The 20,088-nt window shown below is 42.8% G+C and overlaps 2 protein-coding genes across 2 annotated transcripts; both read left to right on the forward strand.

Moving 5' to 3' along the window:
• The first annotated feature begins 2,405 nt into the window (after positions 1 to 2,405).
• Positions 2,406 to 3,452, forward strand: LOC133569594 (C-type isolectin Sp-CL4-like). The gene is made up of 6 exons (XM_061922049.1): positions 2,406 to 2,486; positions 2,549 to 2,629; positions 2,703 to 2,833; positions 2,909 to 3,040; positions 3,110 to 3,221; positions 3,296 to 3,452. Exons 2-6 carry the CDS (start codon positions 2,566 to 2,568, stop codon positions 3,361 to 3,363), a joined length of 507 nt encoding a protein of 168 aa, XP_061778033.1. The 5' UTR covers positions 2,406 to 2,486; positions 2,549 to 2,565; the 3' UTR covers positions 3,364 to 3,452.
• Positions 3,453 to 13,112: 9,660 nt separating this feature from the next.
• Positions 13,113 to 14,160, forward strand: LOC133569601 (C-type isolectin Sp-CL4-like). Its single transcript, XM_061922060.1, has 6 exons — positions 13,113 to 13,194; positions 13,257 to 13,337; positions 13,411 to 13,541; positions 13,617 to 13,748; positions 13,818 to 13,929; positions 14,004 to 14,160. Exons 2-6 carry the CDS (start codon positions 13,274 to 13,276, stop codon positions 14,069 to 14,071), a joined length of 507 nt encoding a protein of 168 aa, XP_061778044.1. The 5' UTR covers positions 13,113 to 13,194; positions 13,257 to 13,273; the 3' UTR covers positions 14,072 to 14,160.
• Positions 14,161 to 20,088: the final 5,928 nt, after the last annotated feature.

Consider the following 20,088-nt stretch of genomic DNA (forward strand, 5'->3'; position numbering starts at 1 on the left):
ATCAATTGTGCTGAAATTGTATTTTTCTTTGTCTGTGCAAAGCTGGCAATCCAAAAGATTGCAAGGCAGTCTCGTATCAGTGTCTGTGTCCAAGAACAGCCTGCTGACTGCCAAGGCCAACAGAATAGGCCTAATATGATCAAACTTTCTTGTTCTTGTCAAAAGTCTAGCAGACGCATTTTGTACCAACTGTAATCTTTTAATGCTAGACATAGGGAGACCCGAAAATAATACACTACAGTAATCGAGACGAGACGTAACGAACGCATGGATAATGATCTCAGATGATACAGGACTACCTCAAGGGTAAGCGGAAAGTCTGACAATCTATTCACAAGCAATGCATGCAAGTATGTCCAAATTCGACCCTCCAGGAGAAGGACAAAAGTCCCGGTATACTTAGATGACATATTATTACCATCACCGGATAAGAAAACCTGTAGAAAAGATACATTAGCGTTATTAAATCATCTACACAGTGAATGACATAAAGTAAGCAAAACAAAAATCCAGTTATGCAAAACAGAAGTAAAATATCTAGGAGATTCTCTAAACAAAGATGGACGCACTATTGTGGGAAACAGAAAAACAGCATTATCACAAGCACCAAAACCACAAACAAAGAAGCAAATTATGTCATTTGTAGGATTAACCAATTAATGTAGAAGTTGGATACCAAATTACGCTGAAATAGTTGCTCTATTAAGTAAATTAATGTCTGAAAAAGATCTAAAAATGTCATCACCTGTAGAGTGGAATTCATAAGCTGAAGCAGCATTCTGTGAGATAAAACTAGAACAGGATGTGCGGTTGTTACAGCCTCCTCTCTGAGCTGCCACCTTATCGTGGTCGAGGAGTTTGCGTGTCCCAATGATCCTAGGAGCTATGTTTTCCGGGGGATTTAAGCTCCCTGGTAGGGTCTCCCAAGGCAAACTGGTCCTAGGTGAGGGACCAGACAAAGAGCAGCTCGAAGACCTCTATGATGAACACAAAGAAAGGACTCAGATTTCCCTTGCCCGGACGCGGGTCACCGGGGCCCCCCTCTGGAGCCAGGCCCGGAGGTGGGGCACGATGCGGTGCGCCTGGTGGCCGGGCCTGTTCCCATGGGGCCTGGCCGGAAACAGCCCGAAGAGGCGACGTGGGTCACCCCTCCAATGGGCTCACCAACCATAGCAGGGGCCATAGAGGTCGGGTGCAATGTGAGCTGGGCGGCAGCCGAAGGCACGGCACTTGGCGGTCCGATCCTCGGCTACAGAAGCTAGCTCTTGGGATGTGGAAGGTCACCTCACTTGGGAAGGAGCCTGAGCCAGTGCGCAAAGTAGAGAAATTCCGTCTGGATGTAGTCGGACTCACTTCAACGCACAGCAAGGGCTCTGAAACCACTTCTCTTGAGAGGGGCTGGACTCTCCTCCACTTTAGCGTGAGAGGCGACGTGCTGGGGTGGCAATTCTTGTTTCCACCTGGCTCAAAGCCTACACCAGGCAGATCGGTGCGGCGTCTTCAGTAATGCAGACGTTGTACCGATCCGTTGTGGTGAGGAAGGAGCTGAGCCGGAAGGCAAAGCTCTCAATTTACCGGTCGATCTACGTTCCCATCCTCACCTATGGTCATGAGCTTTGGGTCATGACCGAAAGGATAAGATCACGGGTACAAGCGGCCCAAATGAGTTTCCTCCGCCGTGTGGCGGGTCTCTCCCTTAGAGATAGGGTGAGAAGCTCTGTCATCCGGGAGGAACTCAAAGTAAAGCCGCTGCTCCTCCACATGGAGAGGAGCCAGATGAGGTGGTTCGGGCATCTGGTCAGGATGCCACCCGAACGCCTCCCTAGGGAGGTGTTTAGGGCATGTCCGACTGGTAGGAGGCCACGGGGAAGACCCAGGACACGTTGGGAAGACTATGTCTCCCGGCTGGCCTGGGAACGCCTCGGGACCCCCCGGAAGAGCTAGACGAAGTGGCTGGGGAGACTTCCCTGCTTCAACTGCTGCCCCCGCGACCCGACCTCGGATAAGCGGAAGAAGATGGATGGATGGATGGCATGTTGAAGCCGATTTGAAACGGGTCTCTAAAAGTGACGGACGGGTTTCTGGAATAAACATGTAGAATCTGGATGTGCACTTCTTCCACTGCATGTTCCATTTGCCATCCACCCAACATGCTCCACTAGTGCTGGTGGACTCTGCAAACTCATTAACAGTTCCGATGTGTGATTTAGGTTGTTGCTGACGCACACAAATTCCCAGGCTCTCGTGCCAACAAGGTGGCTTTTTTGGCAAAGCTCAGCTGCTCGGACGCTTGTCACAACAAATATTTTGTCTGTATTTGCCTGATCAAATATGACTTAAGATCAAAAAGGTGGCGCCATGTTAATGTGAACAATCTTCATATGTAACAGTGGCATGCCCTCAGGCGTCACGGTGAGTATTTAGGAGTGGAGAACTTGGGGTGAAGTTGAAGACGGTGGAGCGAGATTGAACACCACACATCTCTGGTGAGTAGAAGAGAAAGACGGCAGAGGTCGATGCAGTGCAATTAACATTGTTCCGTTCGCAGGTCGGCCATTCTGAGACATGCCTTCTGCTGTGACAACTATCCTCCTGATGGGGGCGCTGATGGTCGCCCCTGCTTATTCTTGTAATAAACAAAGCGTCAGTAATATTTCCTCAGACCAGCAGCGGGTAAAAGCTGACAGTATTTTGTGTCACAGGGACTCGTGAAGAGGTGGCTGCCCTTTGTGCCACCATGGAGCTGCAGCCATGTGATGCTGGGGAGTACCGCCTGAACGATGACAGCTGCGTCAAATTCTTACCCTCCCAAATGAATTTCCGGGAAGCACAGGTGAGACACCAGCAAAGAAAAGCGGCCACAGTAAACATCTTCTGGTCCTGATCTTCTACTTTGTCCATCTATCAGGAAGGGTGTCAATTAGTCGACGGTGCTGTGGTCGAATTGACAAACGCTGACGAGCACAAAAAGCTGGTGTGTATGATGTTTGCTGCGTTTCCGTTTCGATTGCACTACTGGTTGGGTGCCACAAGAGGACCGGTAAGCAGCCAACACACCGGTGATGATCATTTAATGAAGAGATGTTCAGCTTGTTTGTCTTCACTTCAGGATGATTTTGAATGGGTCCGTCGAGGTGAACCACTGAAGACTGTTCCTTGGCGTGAAGGTCAGCCTGATAACTTCGAGGACAATGAGGACTGCGTGTGGATGAACTCTGGCTGTAAGTTGAACTAAACATCTCGCATAACGTCCGTCTCAGCATCACACTGAATGTTGTCTCCGGTCTTTGTCCAGCTTGGGGTCCATTCAACGACGGGCCGTGCTCGGAGTTAAGCTCTGTGCCGTGTCAGATCCCAAAGTGATCGTTTGCTTCTCCGAGGGCACTGTTTGTCTACTCAAGAACACAAACACGCTTTTACTTTCATTTCAATAAACTTCAAGCATCAGACAATTTGTTTCTGGTTCTGCTTTCATTTGACGTTAACGTTTTATCTATTGGGTGCAGAATGTAAAATTTAAATCAAACTTTTCGAGCCAATGTATTTTGAATCTTTAGCTCACCTTTCTCGCTTGCAGCTCATTTTCTTTACATGTGAGGGATACATTTAATGAGGAATATACAATAAATGTGAAATCTAAATGTTAAATATACATTTTGACTACAAACATTAAATATAAATGTTAAGTCTAAAATTGCAAACTCCTTTGGTACACATATCCTCCTCATTAGCTTCTTTCTACTCAACATTTACAAGAGATTAAGTTTGTTTATGCGTCGTCTGTTCTCTGTGCCAATGCTCTAGGTCAGGGGTCGGCCACCTTTACCACTCAAAGAGAACAATTTGACCCGTTTCACAAAGTAAAGAAAACAATGGGAGCCACATAACTCTTTTGAAATTATAATGAAACAATACTGCATACAGAGTTTTTTTTTTGCTTTATGCTATGTATAAACCAGGGGTCTCAGACACGCGGCCTGCACCTTAATATGACAATTTAATGTTAGTGCGGCCCGCGAGTTATATATGAATGCCGCTTGACCGTCCCAATTTTCTTGGGAGACTCCTGAATTTCAGAGTAATTATTCTCTCGCAATGTACGCTGGTGTTCACCCAATGAACAATAATAAGGGCGTACAATGATGTCACTACCGCTAGCGCCCTCTACAGCTTGTACAAATAGCTTGCCAGCCCAAAGAATTGTTTGACGAGGCTTTTGCAGACACACGTAAGAGACTGCAAGGCATCCTTATTCCACAGCAATACAGGTTACACTGAGGGCCCTTTAAATAACTTTAGCACTCTTACTAATATGCGCCACACTGTGAACACACACCAAACAAGAATGACAAACACATTTCAGGAGATAATCTGCACTATAACACAACATAAACACGACAGAACAAATACCCAGAATCCCATCTATTCTGACTCTTCCGGGCTCCATTATACACCCAGCTACCACCAACCCAACCCCCACCCCCACCCCTCCGTGCGTCGGTTGAGGTGGGCTGGGTTGGGGAGGGGTATTAGGAAATAATTGAATCATATTTGACAGTTGTCCTTTAGTTTCACAAAGGTCACTGTCAGTAGGTTTTGGTTTTGAAGGAAAACTAGGATTTTTACAAAAAGTGTGTGAATAAATCAGATCTGACATGACACAAAACTATATTCATCCCAAAAGGCAACACTAAATCAAATCAAGGAAATAAATTGTGTTAGTAACAGTTTCCTTTTAGATCAAACAGTTAAAATGGACAAGTCGCCACCTCAACATCCACACTCACATTCAACATATCAACGTCTCAGCATCTTGTCTTTTTGTTGGTTTGCTTATAATGTGTTTGATTTTTCTGTAAAGGGCCCTCGGTAGAAATGTTTGGACTAGCCTGGTTTAGAATGAAGAAGCAAAAGAAAAAAAGCCCACACCAACGAAAAGACATGGTACATTTGTATACGACCATTGATTAAAAATTGTAAGAGACTGCAGATAGGCGCAGGTAAACTGTCATTTTCTCCGGCTTCAAACAGAGAACTGAGTCCTTCATTTTGTCAAGAAAAGAAAGAACAACAAAATGATATGCCTTAATAATAATAATAGATTTCATTTGTAAAAGCACTTTACATTGAACAAACATCAAAGAGCTACAGTGCATTTAAAAAATAAACAACAACAACGCTAGAACCACAAATAGCTGCCCCCAACAAGTAAAATAAATAGTAAAAAAATAAAAACTAGAATAGCCTAATAGCTAAAACTAGCACGCATATATCTAAAAAAAGGTTTTTTAAAAAGAAGGGTTTTTAAGCCTTTTTTAAAAGAATTCACAGTCTCTAGTGCCCTCAGGTGGTCAGGGAGAGCGTTCCACAAACTGGGAGCGGCGGAGCAGAAAGCCTGGTCTCCCATAATTCGGAGCTTTATCTTCAGAGGTTGTAGAAGGTTGGTTAGCCTGTCCGTGTGGTAGTTGTAGCTATTAGGCTGTTCTAGTTTTTATTTTTTTACTATTTATTTTACTTGTTGGGGGCATCTATTTGTGGTTCTAGGGATGTTGTTGTTTTTTTGTTTCTTTTAAATGCACCGTAGCACATTGAGGTTGTTTGTTCGATGTAAAGTGCTTTTACACATTAAGTAAAAGCACTTCACATCGAACAAACAACCTCAAAGTGCTACAGTGCATTTAAAAAAACAAAACAACAACGCTAGAAACAAAAATAGCTGCCCACAACAAGTAAAATAAATAGTAATAAATTAAATATTAGAACACCCTAATAGCTAGAACTAGCACACATATCTATATAAAAAAAGGCTTTTTTAAAAAGAAGGGTTTTTAAGCCTTTTTTAAAAGGCATCCACAGTCTATGGTGCCCTCAGGTGGTCAGGGAGAGCGTTCCCCAGACTGGGAGCGGCGGAGCAGAAATACCGGTCTCCCATAGTTCGGAGCTTTATCCTCGGCGGTTTTAGGAGGTTAGCCTGTCCGGAGCGAAAATGTTTAGTGGAGGACTTGGGGGCGAGCAGTTCTGTGAGGTAAAGGGCGGCATTTTCATGCCTTTTTCTTCTTCTTCATTTTCAAATTGGAAGTTACGGTTTCCAGTAGAAGTGTGTACAATTCTTCAGATGTTTGGGCATGTGTTGGACAGCCAGGCCACAGTACTGTCATGTGCCCCATTTGGAAGACGGTAAAGAGGTCAAGATATTATGATGTGGTCAATTTGATTGATTGAAACCTTTATTAGTAGATTGCACAGTTCAGTACATATTCCGTACAATTAACCACTAAATGGTAACACCCGAATAAGTTTTTCAACTTGTTTAAGTCGGGGTCCGCGATAATCAATTCATGGTATTAATCATTTCATGGTCAACCTGGTGTTCCTCTGCACCACATTCCCAAAACACCATTTCTGCATTAATGACTGGAATTGTCAAAAAGATGGGGTCGCAGGTTACTGCGGAGTCGTTCTCCCAGGAAGGCAGACGGACTACTCGGGACATGGCGTTTTGGTAAAAACATGATTTAATTTTAACAACAAAAAGTTACAAACGAAAAGCGCTCACAGAGGAGGCACAACTTGGGCTAAGGAACAAAACTAAGGCATAAACAGACTATGAACATAAACCAAACAAAACTTACTTGGCATGGCATGAAGCAGGAAACTATGGCAAGGCAGGAATAAAGTCAGCACAGAGCAAGAAAAGGTCACAATGACGCCAGGCCGACCAACAGAAAAAGACATGCTTAAAGGGGAACATTATCAGCAGACCTATGTAAGTGTCAATATATACCTTGATGTTGCAGAAAAAAGACCATATATTTTTTTAACAGATTTCCGAACTCTAAACTGGTGAATTTTGGCGAATTAAACGCCTTTCTATTATTCGCACTCGGAGCGATGACGTCACATAGGTAGTCAATCCACCATTTTCTCAAACATATTACAAACACCAAGTCAAATCGGCTCTGTTATTTTCGTTTTTTTTTACTGTTTTCCGTACTTTGGAAACATCATGCCTCGTCGGTGTGATGTCGAAGGGTGTAACAACACCATCAGGGACGGATTCAAGTTGACTTACGTGGAGTGTGCATCGATTAGCACGGCATGCTAATCGATGCTAACATGCTAATTAGGCTAGCTGTATGTACATTTGTACATACAAATTTAATGCCACAAATGTAATGTACACCCACATTTAATGCCAAACAAACACTTACCAATCGACGGATTTAAGTTGCTCCACTGTCACAAGATGCGAAAGTCCCGATCGTTTGGTCTGCACATTTTACTGGCGATGCTAAGGCAGACATGGCACAGCGATGTATGGATATCCTGCAGATGCATTTCCAGCGATAAAGTCAACGAAATCACAAAGTTGAGTTTTGCTGATGTTATTGACTTATGTGCTAATCAGACATATTTGGTCACGGCATGACTGCCAGCTAATCGATGCTGACATGCTATTTAGGCTAGCTGTATGTACGTTTGTAGCCATATTTGCATCCAGCCTTTCCCTGCACCCACATTTAATGCCAAACAAACACTTACCAATCGGCGGATTTAAGTTGCTCCAGTGTCACAATATGCGAAAGACCTGATCGTTTGGTCTGCACATTTTACCGGCGATGCTAAGGTAGACATGGCACAGAGATGTATGGATATCCTGCAGATGTATTTCCAACGATAAAGTCAACGAAATCACAAAGGTGAGTTTTGTTGATGTTGTTGACTTATGTGCTAATCAGACATATTTGGTCACGGCATGACAGCAAGCTAATCGATGCTAACATGCTATTTAGGCTAGCCGTATGTACATTTGTGGCTATATTTGCATCCAGCCTTTCCCTGCACCCACATTTAATGCCAAACAAACACTTACCAATCGACGGATTTAAGTTGCTCCACTGTCACAAGATGCGAAAGTCCCGATCGTTTGGTCTGCTGTGATAGCAAAATTACTTATACTCGATTAAATAGATGATGTTCTTTGAACTGGGTTATACTCGTTTAAATAGATGATGTTCTTTGAACTGGGTAACAAAAGTTGTTTATTGGGCTCAGGAATGTGACACTTCGCAAGAGATCTCTTATCTGATCAAGCTCTGTCTCCTGTGTCTTTGATGTGACATGTGTACTTTAGTTGACCTGAGCATATGTGTCATCTATTCTTGACCCCCCTCTGGGCTAAATTGGGCCCCTTTCCTGAGTGACCCCCCCGGGCAAACGACACCCTCTCCCCTTCACAGGACTTTGGGTATTCATTCCACTGGTGTACTGTATGTAAATGAGCATGGAGGGTGGGACTTCTCAGAATGTATAATTGTCATGTCAAATTCTAAAGGAGGTAGAACAAGCTGGAACGAACGGATATGTCGTTCTGGTTTGGTCTCGCTTTGCAAAGCTTGTTATTATTTGTTTGTTACTTTAATAAATAATTTTAAAGCTATTTGTCCCTAAAGGATCGTCTTTAAGAAATTTCCACGACACTGCACATTTTACCGGCGATGCTAAGGCAGACATGGCACAGAGATGTATGGATATCCTGAGACACTCAATCGTTGGTTAGAAGGCGAGCGCCGAATAGCGTCAATAGCTATTCGCGCAATAGCTTAAGTTTCTTCTTCAATTTCATTTTCGCTATCTGCCTCCAAACTCCAACCATTCATTTCAATACATGCGTAATCTGTTGAATCGCTTAAGCCGTTGAAATCCGAGTCTGAATCCGAGCTAATGTCGCTATGTTGCCATGTTGTTTGTATTGGCATCACTGGATGACGGCACAGGAAAATGGACGGTGGCTTCACAGATAGCGAAAATCAGGCACTTTAAAGCCTTTTTTCGGGATATTCCATGAGGGGTAAAAATTTTGAAAAAAACTTCGAAAAATAAAATAAGCCACTGGGAACTAATTTTTATTGGTTTTAACCCTTCTGAAATTGTGATAATGTTCCCCTTTAAGTAACAGTGACACGATTACACAGGTGCGTGTGTCCAAATGAGCAACAGGTGAAACCAATGGGTAACCATGGAAACAAAACAAGGGAGTGAAAAAAAACAGGAACTTAAAGAGTCCAAAGGTCAAACAGCACCTGGTATTCCTAGGCAGTCTCCCATCCAAGTACTAACCAGGCCAGACACTGCTTAGCTTCGAGAACTAACGAGATCGGGGATGCTCAGGGTAGTATAGCCATACAAAATCATGATCAGACATGACAGAAATAGTGCGATGGCATTTTGAAGCCGATTTGAAACGGGTCTCTAAGAGTGACGGACGGTAGAGATGCGCGGATGGGCGATTATATCATCCGCATCCGCGTCACCAAAATCGTCATCCACCCGCCGTCCACCCGCACCAACTTTTTATCGGGACCGTACCCGCCCGCTGAATTACATCAGAGGTTGGACACCTTAACCACTCACAGAGCTTTTAAAACTGTTTCACAGAGTAATGATGACAATTGGAGCTGCTAACGTTCTCGCGACTAGTCAATAACGTTCATCCTGATGACAAGAATATGGGCGTGCTGTGAAGCCATTGCCTTAGACACCTTCAACAACATGTACTAACCGATTGTTGGTCCAGCAATGTGTTGTTTGCAGCTTCCGCAATCACATGTATGAGATTGAAAGGCATACTGGGTGATACAGAGTACACTGATGGTTGTGATATAAACAACTTTAACACTTAATTAGCAAGATGGCGGCGCCCGGACGGGCTGCGACACTGCGGTGCTCCTGCTAAAGATGGAACATTTGGCGGAAATGCCGGACAGTTCTGCAGACTTCATGGCTGGCTCACATCGTGGTCACTCCGTGATCACGTACGACCGCCAGACACTTCTGGATGTGGACATATCGGGCCGTTTTGGACTGATAGACGCGTGCGTGCTAAACATGCTAACTAGCATGGGGATACGTCGGCGGCTACATCCAGCGGCCTGTGAAGCAGCGGAGTCTAGTAGCAGCGGGGGCCGTCTACGGAGCAGACGCCAGCGGTGTGATCGGAAACGCGGATGTCGAGCGGGGCTAAAAACAAAGCAGAAGGCTAATCCCCACAGAACACCACTTCCCTCCATTCTGAAGACGGATTTAGATGAAAGATGCGAGACTACTGGTCTGGGTAAGGAGTCTGTTAAATTAGAACAAGTTTTTTCTGCTTTGAGTGTTTCAGAGTTGGACATGTGTTTTACTGAGGTGGCTAACTATGATGCGTGCAGTTTATCAAAGCAACAAACAAACAATCGGAAAATCCCCGTTACTGAGGTGGCTAACCATGATGCGTGCAGTTTATCAAAGCAACAATCAAACAATCGGAAAATCCCCGTTACTGAGGTGGCTAACTATGATGCGTGCAGTTTATCAAAGCAACAAACAAACAATCGGAAAATCCCCGTTACTGAGGAGGCTAACCATGATGCGTGCAGTTTATCAAAGCAACAATCAAACAATCGGAACACTCCCGTCGTATCAATTCCTAGATATGGTCGTAACTATACTAAATGCACTGGGCATAATAAACACAACATCATCAATATTGCTACTACGGATAATTTGATCAAAAATTCCCTAAAACAGCCCACTACCTATAATATAGGTTTTTTAAACATAAGATCATTGTCTTCTAAAACGTTGTTAGTTAATGATATCATCAGAGACAACAATCTTAACGTCATCGGTCTCAGTGAAACCTGGCTTAAACCAAACGACTTTTTTGCGCTAAATGAGGCATGTCCTCCTAACTTTACACATGCGCATATTGCCCGTCCGCTTAAAAGGGGTGGGGGGGTCGCACTAATATACAACGAAAACTTTAACCTTAGTCCTAACATAAATAATAAATATAAATCGTTTGAGGTGCTTACTATGAGGTCCGTCACACCGCTGCCTCTACACCTGGCTGTTATCTACCGCCCCCCAGGGCCTTGTTCGGACTTTATCAATGAATTCTCAGAGTTCGTTGCTGATCTAGTGACACACGCCGATAATATAATCATAATGGGGGACTTACTAAAACGGCCTTCTTTCATCTCCGTAACATCGCTAAAATTCGCTCCATTCTGTCCACTAAAGACGCTGAGATCATTATCCATGCGTTTGTTACGTCTCGCCTCGACTACTGTAACGTATTATTTTCGGGTCTCCCCATGTCTAGCATTAAAAGATTACAGTTGGTACAAAATGCGGCTGCTAGACTTTTGACAAGAACAAGAAAGTTTGATCATATTACGCCTGTACTGGCTCACCTGCACTGGCTTCCTGTGCACTTAAGATGTGACTTTAAGGTTTTACTACTTACGTATAAAATACTACACGGTCTAGCTCCATCTTATCTTGCCGATTGTATTGTACCATATGTCCCGGCAAGAAATCTGCGTTCAAAGGACTCCGGCTTATTAGTGATTCCCAAAGCCCAAAAAAAGTCTGCGGGCTATAGAGCGTTTTCATTTCGGGCTCCAGTACTCTGGAATGCCCTCCCGGTAACAGTTCGAGATGCCACCTCAGTAGAAGCATTTAAGTCTCACCTTAAAACTCATTTGTATACTCTAGCCTTTAAATAGACTCCCTTTTTAGACCAGTTGATCTGCCGTTTCTTTTCTTTTTCTTCTATGTCCCACTCTCCCGTGTGGAGGGGGTCCGGTCCGATCCGGTGGCCATGTACTGCTCGCCTATGTATCGGCTGGGGACATCTCTGCGCTGCTGGTCCGCCTCCGCTTGGGATGGTTTCCTGCTGGCTCCGCTGTGAACGGGACTCTCGCTGCTGTGTCTTAGATCCTCTTTGGACTGGACTCTCGCGACTGTGTTGTATCCATTGTGGATTGAACTTTTACAGTATCATGTTAGATCCGCTCGACATCCATTGCTTTCCTCCTCTCTAAGGTTCTCATAGTCATCATTGTCACCGACGTCCCACTGGGTGTGAGTTTTCCTTGCCCTTATGTGGGCCTACCGAGGATGTCGTGGTGGTTTGTGCAGCCCTTTGAGACACTAGTGATTTAGGGCTATATAAGTAAACATTGATTGACTGATTGATTACTAATATGCGCCACGCTATGAAGCCACACAATACAAGATTGACAAACACATTTCGGGAGAACATCCTCACAGTAACACAACATAAACGCAACAAAACTAATACCCATAATCCTTTGTATTCATCAGACTTCCTGAATATATTTTACACCCCCGCGCCCCCAACCCCGCCCACCTTACCGACGCACAGGGTGTGTCATGAATACAAAGGATTATGGGTATTAGTTGTGTTGCGTTTATGTTGTGTTACTGTGAGGATGTTCTCCCGAAATGTGTTTGTCGTTCTTAATTGGTGTGGCTCAAAGCGTGGCGCATATTACTAAGAGTGTTAAAATTGTTTATATCACAACTATTAGTGTATTCTGTGTCACCCAGTATGCCTTGCAGTCGTGTGAGTGTTGTGCGGAAGCAACACCCAACATGATGCTGGACTGACAAGCAAATCGTACATGTTGTAGAAGGCGATAAAGCCAATGGCTTCATAGCACGCACTAATATTTAATATCTGGGTGACTGCCGGCAATAATTCAAGAGAATAACAGCGTCTCCTATTGACTTATTCGCTTTATGACACAGGTCTTAAATGGCCCTTTGAATGGCAAAGGATACCGATCCCAGAACAACGTATATCAAATGTCTCCGGATGGTTCAACCGCCACCCGCCCGAATCTAATTAAAATCAATTTTTTCGTCATGTCAACCGCCCGACCCACGAGACCGCAAACCGGACGGGTTTCTGGAATAAACATGTAGAGTCTGGATAGGCACTTCTTCCACTGCATGTTCCATTTGCCATCCACCCAACATGCTCCAATAGTGCTGGTGGACTCTGCAAACTCATTTGGCAGTTCCGATGTGATAACTACAAATTGTTTTCTTGATTTAGGTTGTCGCTGAGTTGCTGACGCACACAAATTCCCAGGCTCTCGTGCCAACAAGGTGGCTTTTTTGGCAAAGCTCAGCTGCTCGGACGCTTGTCAGAACAAATATTTTGTCTGTATTTGCCTGATCAAATATGACTAAAGATCAAAAAGGTGGCGCCATGTTAATGTGAACAATCTTCATATGTAACAGTGGCATGCCCTCAGGCGTCACGGTGAGTATTTAGGAGCTGATAACTTGGGGTGAAGTTGAAGACGGTGGAGCGAGATTGAACACCACACATCTCTGGTGAGTAGAAGAGAAAGACGGCAGAGGTTGATGCAGTGCAATTAACATTGTTCCGTTCGCAGGTCGGCCATTCTGAGACATGCCTTCTGCTGTGACAACTATCCTCCTCATGGGGGCGCTGATGGTCGCCCCTGCTTATTCTTGTAATAAACAAAACGTCAGAAATATTTCCTCGGACGAACAGCGGGTAAAAGCTGACAGTATTTTGTGTCACAGGGACTCTTAAAGAGGTGGCTGCCCTTTGTGCCACCATGGAGCTGCAGCCATGTGATGCTGGGGAGTACCGCCTGAACGATGACAGCTGCGTCAAATTCTTACCCTCCCAAATAAATTTCCAGGAAGCACAGGTGAAACACCAGCAAAGAAAAGCGGCCACAGTAAACATCTTCTGGTCCTGATCTTCCACTTTGTCCATCTATCAGGAAGGGTGTCAATTAGTCGACGGTGCTGTGGTCGAATTGACAAACGCTGACGAGCACAAAAAGCTGGTGTGTATGACGTTTGCTGCGTTTCCGTTTCGATTGCACTACTGGTTGGGTGCCACAAGAGGACCGGTAAGCAGCCAACACACCGGTGATGATCATTTAATGAAGAGATGTTCAGCTTGTTTGTCTTCACTTCAGGATGATTTTGAATGGGTCCGTCGAGGTGAACCACTGAAGACTGTTCCTTGGCGTGAAGGTCAGCCTGATAACTTCGAGGACAATGAGGACTGCGTGTGGATGAACTCTGGCTGTAAGTTGAACTAAACATCTCGCATAACGTCTGTCTCAGCATCACACTGAATGTTGTCTCCGGTCTTTGTCCAGCTTGGGGTCCATTCAACGACGGGCCGTGCTCGGAGTTAAGCTCTGTGCCGTGTCAGATCTCAAAGTGATCGTTTGCTTCTCCGAGGGCACTGTTTGTCTACTCAAGAACACAAACACGCTTTTACTTTCATTTCAATAAACTTCAAGCATCAGACAATTAGTTTCTGGTTCTGCTTTCATTTGACTTTAACGTTGTGTCTACCGGGTGCCCAAAGTAACATTTTAATCACACCCTTCGAGCTAAAGTATTTGGAATCTTTAGCTCGCCTTTCTCGCTAGCAGCTCATTTTCTTTACCCTCGGGCAGACGCTATAGGGTGTTACAGTTGTGATCAAAATTATTCAACCCCACACAAATTTGGTGTTTTAGCAAGTTGGACATCTATTCCGTATTTTGTTTATAGTCATATCAAATAAAGATGCATTAAATAGACAAATGCAACTTGAAATACATTATATTTTGTAACATACCAAACAGTGTCATTTCTCTTAATATCTCATTGACAAAATTATTCAACCCCTAGAAGATCATATCTCTTAACAACAGAATTTGAATAAGGTCTTTTCAATCAGGTGTTGAAAACACCTGTAGATGTGATTAGAACCATAACGAGCAACAATTAAACTGATTGAAAAAGACTGACGCTCAGCTTCTTGTAGATGGTCAATGGTGTATTTACAACATAGTGAAGTCCAGGGAGTGGTCAAAGAAGTCAAGAGAGAAGGTAATTTCTCTTCATAACAAAGGATATGGCTATAAAAAATAGCAAAGACATTACACATTCCAAGAGACACAGTTGGGAGCATAATTCGCAAGTTTAAAGCTAAAGGCACAGTGGAAACACTACCTGGGCGTGGTAGAAAGACGATGCTGTGTGCGTACAGTGGTGAAAAACCCCCGGGTAACAGCTGAGGCACTACAACAGGACATTGCAGATGGGGGAACGCAGGTTTCGTCCCAGACAATAAGGCGCGCACTACGAGATGAAGGCCTCCATGCCAGAACTCCCAGGCGCACCCCACTTCTGACTACCAGGCTAAGAAAAAATAGACTCCAGTATGCCAAAAATCGTTTGGACAACCCCCAAAGGTTTTGGGAAACTGTTCTATGGAGTGATGAGACAAAACTGGAACTCTTTGGGGTTATGAATATGCGTTATGTCTGGAGGAGAAAAAAATGAAGCTTACAAAGAGAAGAACACCTTGCCTACTGTTAAGTATGGTGGGGGGGTCAATCATGCTCTGGAGCTGTTTCTCTGCCTCAGGTACCGGGAATCTCCAGCGCGTTCCATGCATTATGAATTCTATTTCTTACCAGGATATATTAGCTGCAAATGTCATGAAGTCAGTGAGGAAGCTGAGGCTTGGGAGACGTTGGACCTTCCAACAGGACAACGATCCCAAGCATACCTCCAAATCAACATCAGAGTACTTGCAGAAGAAGGGCTGGAAGACTCTGGAGTGGCCTTCACAGTCGCCAGACCTAAATCCTCTAGAAAAGCTGTGGTGGGACTTGAAGAAGGCAGTTGCAGCACACAAGCCCAAGAATATGAATGAACTGGAGGCCTTTGCCCAAGAGGAATGGGCTAAAATACCTGTAGATGCTTGCAAGAAGCTTGTGTCCGGTTATGTATCACCTTTGAAGGATGTCATTACTGCCAAAGGGTGTTCTACTAAGTACTAAAGATGCATGGAACTAGGGGGTTGAATCATTTTGTCAATGAGATATTAAGAAAAAATTCCTTTTTTGGTATTTTGTAAAACAGAGTGTTACAGTTTAAGTTGCATTTGTCTATTTGACATATCTTTAGTTGATATGACTATAAACAAAATACAGAATAAATGTCCAACTTGCTAAAACACCAAAATTGTGTGGGGGGTTGAATAATTTTGATCACAACTGTAAAAGCGGGCACAAATAGACTACAAAACAGTTTTCACCCAAGACCCATAGTAGCATTAAATAGGCACTGAGTGAGCACAATGTGTCCATCATGTCCTCATGTCTTTTTATTTTTTATTTTTTTCCGACTATAATGTGCAATAGTGTTATATGTGTGTGTGTATATATATATATATATATATATATATATATATATATATATATATATACACACAGTTGGGCTAAAAAGTATTTAGTCAGCCAGCGATTGTGCAAGTTCTCCCACTTGAAATGATGACAGAGGTCTGTAATTTTCATCATAGGTACACATCAACTGTGAGAGACAGAATGTGAAAAAAAAATCCAGGAATTCACATTGTAGGAATTTTAAATAATTTATTTGTAAAATAAGTATTTGGTCACTTCAAACAAGGAAGATCTCTGGCTCTCACAGACCTGTAACTTCTTCTTTAAGAAGCTCTTCTGTCCTCCACTCGTTACCTGTATTAATGGCACTTGTTTGAACTCGTTATCTGTATAAAAGACACCTGTCCACAGCCTCAAACAGTCAGACTCCAAACTCCACTATGGCCAAGACCAAAGAACTGTCGAAGGACACCAGGAAAAGAATTGTAGACTCGAACCAGACTGGTAAGAGTGAATCTACAATAGGCAAGCAGCTTGGTGTGAAAAAATCAACTGTGGGAGCAATTATCCACTGATAATCTCCCTTAAACTGGGGCTTCACGCAAGATCTCATCCCGTGGGGTCAAAATGATCATGAGAAAGGTGAGCAAAAATACCAGAACCACACGGGGGGACCTGGTGAACGACCTGCAGAGAGCTGTTACCATCAGTAACACACTACGCCGACAGGGAATCAAATCCTGCAGTGTCAGACGTGTCCCCCTGCTTAAGCCAGTGCAAGTCCAGGCCCGTCTGAAGTTTGCCAGAGAGAACATGGATGATACAGCAGAGGATTGGGAGAATGTCATGTGGTCAGATGAAACCAAAATAGAACTTTTTGGTATAAACTCAACTTGTTGTGTTTGGAGGAAGAAGAATACTGAGTTGCATCCCAAGAACACCATACCTACTGCGAAGCATGGGGGTGGAAACATCATGCTTTGGGGCCGTTTTTCTGCTAAGGGGACAGGACGATTGATCCGTGTTAAGGAAAGAATGAAGGGGGCCATGTATCGTGAGATTTGGAGCCAAAACCTCCTTCCATCAGTGAGAGCTTTCAATGGTTGACCAAATACTTATTTTCCACCATAATTTACAAATAAATTCTTTAAAATTCATACAATGTGATTTCCTGGATTTTTTTTCACATTCTGTCTCTCACAGTTGAAGTGTACCTATGATGAAAATTACAGACCTCTGTCATCATTTGAAGTGGGAGAACTTGCACAATCGATGGCTGACTAAATACTTTTTTGCCCCACTGTACATAGATACACATCTTCTTTTCTATCTTTTTTACTATTTAAATTACCAAATTGTGTAAGCACCTTAGGGCAGGGGACGGCAATCCAAAGTGTTGAAAGAGCCACATTGGACCAAAAATACAAAAACAAATCCGTCTGGAGCTGCAAAAAATTAAAAGCCATATTACATACAGATAGTGTGTCATGAGATATGAATTGAATTATGAGGACTTAAAGGAAACTAAATACGCTCAAATATAGTTACAAATGAGGCATAATGATGCAATATGTACATACAGCTAGCCTAAACAGCATGTTAGCATCGATTAGCTTGCAGTCATGCAGTGACCAAATATGTCTGATTATCACTCCACACAAGTCAAAAACATCAACCAAACTCACCTTTGTGCATTCATGAACAATGTTTAAAGTTTGGTGGACAAAATGAGACAGAAAAAGAAGTGGCATAAAACGTCTTAGAAAGTCGGAGAACGTTATACAAGTAAACAAACTACGGTGAGTTCACGGACCGCCAAAATTAGTAGGACAAAACGGCGCTCACCAAATACTTGAATCAGTGAAGCATGTTTGATATAAACAGTGCGTTTTATAGCAATTAGGGAGGTTTGTGTCATGTTTGTCCTCCTAAATAAAGCAAATTAAAACAAAAAATGTTTTTTTCCCCTCATCTTTTTCCATATATTTTTGAAAAAGCTCCAGAGAGCCACTAGGGCGGCGCTAAAGAGCTGCGGGTTGCCGACGCCTGCCTTAGAGGATCTGCTCCAATTTCGTTGTTCTTTGAACCTGTTCACTGCAATAATGGCAATAAAACTATTTTATTCTATGTGAGGGATACATCTAATGAGGGATGTACAGTAAATGTGAAATCTAAATGTTAAATATACATTTTGAATTTAAACATTAAATATAAACGTTCAATCTAAATCCTAAATCTTGAATGTAAATGTTAACTCTAAATCTTAGGCTATGTCTAACCCTTTAAAGCAGGAGTAAAGAACCTATGGCTCTAGAACCAGATGTGGCTCTTTTGATGTCTGCATCTGGCTCTTAGATAAGTATTAGCTGACATTGCTTAAGTAATGAATAATTCCGTTGGTAATCAGTGTTAAAAATAACGTTTAGAATATAAAACATTCTCATGCACCTTAATCCATCAATCCGTTTTCTTCCGCACCGGTTCATTAATGGTAAGAAGTATTTTATTTAATATTGGTTAACTTCAGAATAACAATGTTAATAAAAAGAATAAGAGACTTATTATACTCTAAAAATGTTGGTCTTAAAAATGCACACATTTAGTTGTATTTAGTGTTAAAAAATATTGTACGGCTCTCATGGAAATACATTTTAAAATATTTGGCTTTCGTGGTTCTCTCAGCCAAAAAGGTTCCCGACCCCTGCTTTAATCAATCAATCAATGTTTACTTATATAGCCCTAAATCACTAGTGTCTCAAAGGGCTGCACAAACCACTACGACATCCTCGGTAGGCCCACATAAGGGCAAGGAAAACTCACACCCAGTGGGACGTCGGTGACAATGATGACTATGAGAACCTTGGAGAGGAGGAAAGCAATGGATGTCGAGCGGGTCTAACATGATACTGTGAAAGTTCAATCCATAATGGATCCAACACAGTCGCGAGAGTCCAGTCCAAAGCGGATCCAACACAGCAGCGAGAGTCCCGTCCACAGCGGAGCCAGCAGGAAACCATCCCAAGCGGAGGCGGATCAGCAGCGCAGAGATGTCCCCAGCCGATACACAGGCAAGCAGTACATGGCCATCGGATCAGACCGGACCCCCTCCACAAGGGAGAGTGGGACATAGGAGAAAAAGAAAAGAAACGGCAGATCAACTGGTCTAAAAAGGGAGTCTATTTAAAGGCTAGAGTATACAGATGAGTTTTAAGGTGAGACTTAAATGCTTCTACTGAGGTGGCATCTCGAACTGTTACCTAAGCCACGTGTCAGCCACACTGAACCATCGTTTAAGGCAGGGGGGTCCAAAGTGCAGCCCGGGGGCCATTTGCGGCCCGCAGGTAGTTTTTTAACAACCCCACAGCACATTTTAAAAATACTATGGAAAAAAATTCAAAACATAAAAAGTGGTATAAAAGAGCAAACAGGTGAAATGTAACAAGAACATGTTGCAATGTTTATGCAATTTTTCTTTAAAAAAAAAAAAGTAGTGAATCAAAATCAAATATGAATTATTGACCAATTCAAGGCTCCAATTACGTCACATTAAATATTCCACTTTGAGATATTTTTTGGGGCGAATGTTGGATATTTTGTGTTTGCCATATAAAAAACTGAACTGTTTTTTTTTTCTTTTTGAGTGGCCTAAAACGAACAAACAAAAAACATAAACAAAAAAAAATTATAATTAACGGATGGATCTGAAGTTGATCTCGAGACCATTGTGTTAAAAGTAAACAGTAAAAAAAAAAAAATTATAATTTATTTTTTAACACTTTAAGGAGTAGGACCCTTTTGGATCAGTGTGTTATGTTTTTAAGTGTCATTGCACAAAAAATAATAGTGAATTAAAATCAATGGTGTTTCCGGCTCCAATTATTACATAATCTCAAACATTCTACATAAAAATTTTATTGGGTGAAAATATTGCATATTTTGTTTTTGTTTTTTCAATACAAAAACATGGTTTTCTTTGACAAAAAGAGCATACAACTGAAATCTTTAAAAACATCATATTGACAGATAGTGTTGATCTAGGTCAGGGGTAGGGAACCTA

The sequence above is a fragment of the Nerophis ophidion genome, linkage group LG02 (assembly GCF_033978795.1).
Source record: "Nerophis ophidion isolate RoL-2023_Sa linkage group LG02, RoL_Noph_v1.0, whole genome shotgun sequence".
NCBI classification, from domain to species: domain Eukaryota; kingdom Metazoa; phylum Chordata; class Actinopteri; order Syngnathiformes; family Syngnathidae; genus Nerophis; species Nerophis ophidion.

Excerpts from the sequence above, each read along its gene's own strand:
- LOC133569601 (XM_061922060.1), top strand. The coding sequence starts at position 13,274 with ATGCCTTCTGCTGTGACAACTATCCTCCTCATGGGGGCGCTGATGGTC. Across the intron at positions 13,542-13,616 it reads TAAATTTCCAGGAAGCACAG|GAAGGGTGTCAATTAGTCGA; the intron begins GTGAAACACCAG and ends TCCATCTATCAG. Across the intron at positions 13,930-14,003 it reads CGTGTGGATGAACTCTGGCT|CTTGGGGTCCATTCAACGAC; the intron begins GTAAGTTGAACT and ends GTCTTTGTCCAG.
- LOC133569594 (XM_061922049.1), top strand. The coding sequence starts at position 2,566 with ATGCCTTCTGCTGTGACAACTATCCTCCTGATGGGGGCGCTGATGGTC. Across the intron at positions 2,630-2,702 it reads GGTCGCCCCTGCTTATTCTT|GGACTCGTGAAGAGGTGGCT; the intron begins GTAATAAACAAA and ends TTTGTGTCACAG. Across the intron at positions 2,834-2,908 it reads TGAATTTCCGGGAAGCACAG|GAAGGGTGTCAATTAGTCGA; the intron begins GTGAGACACCAG and ends TCCATCTATCAG.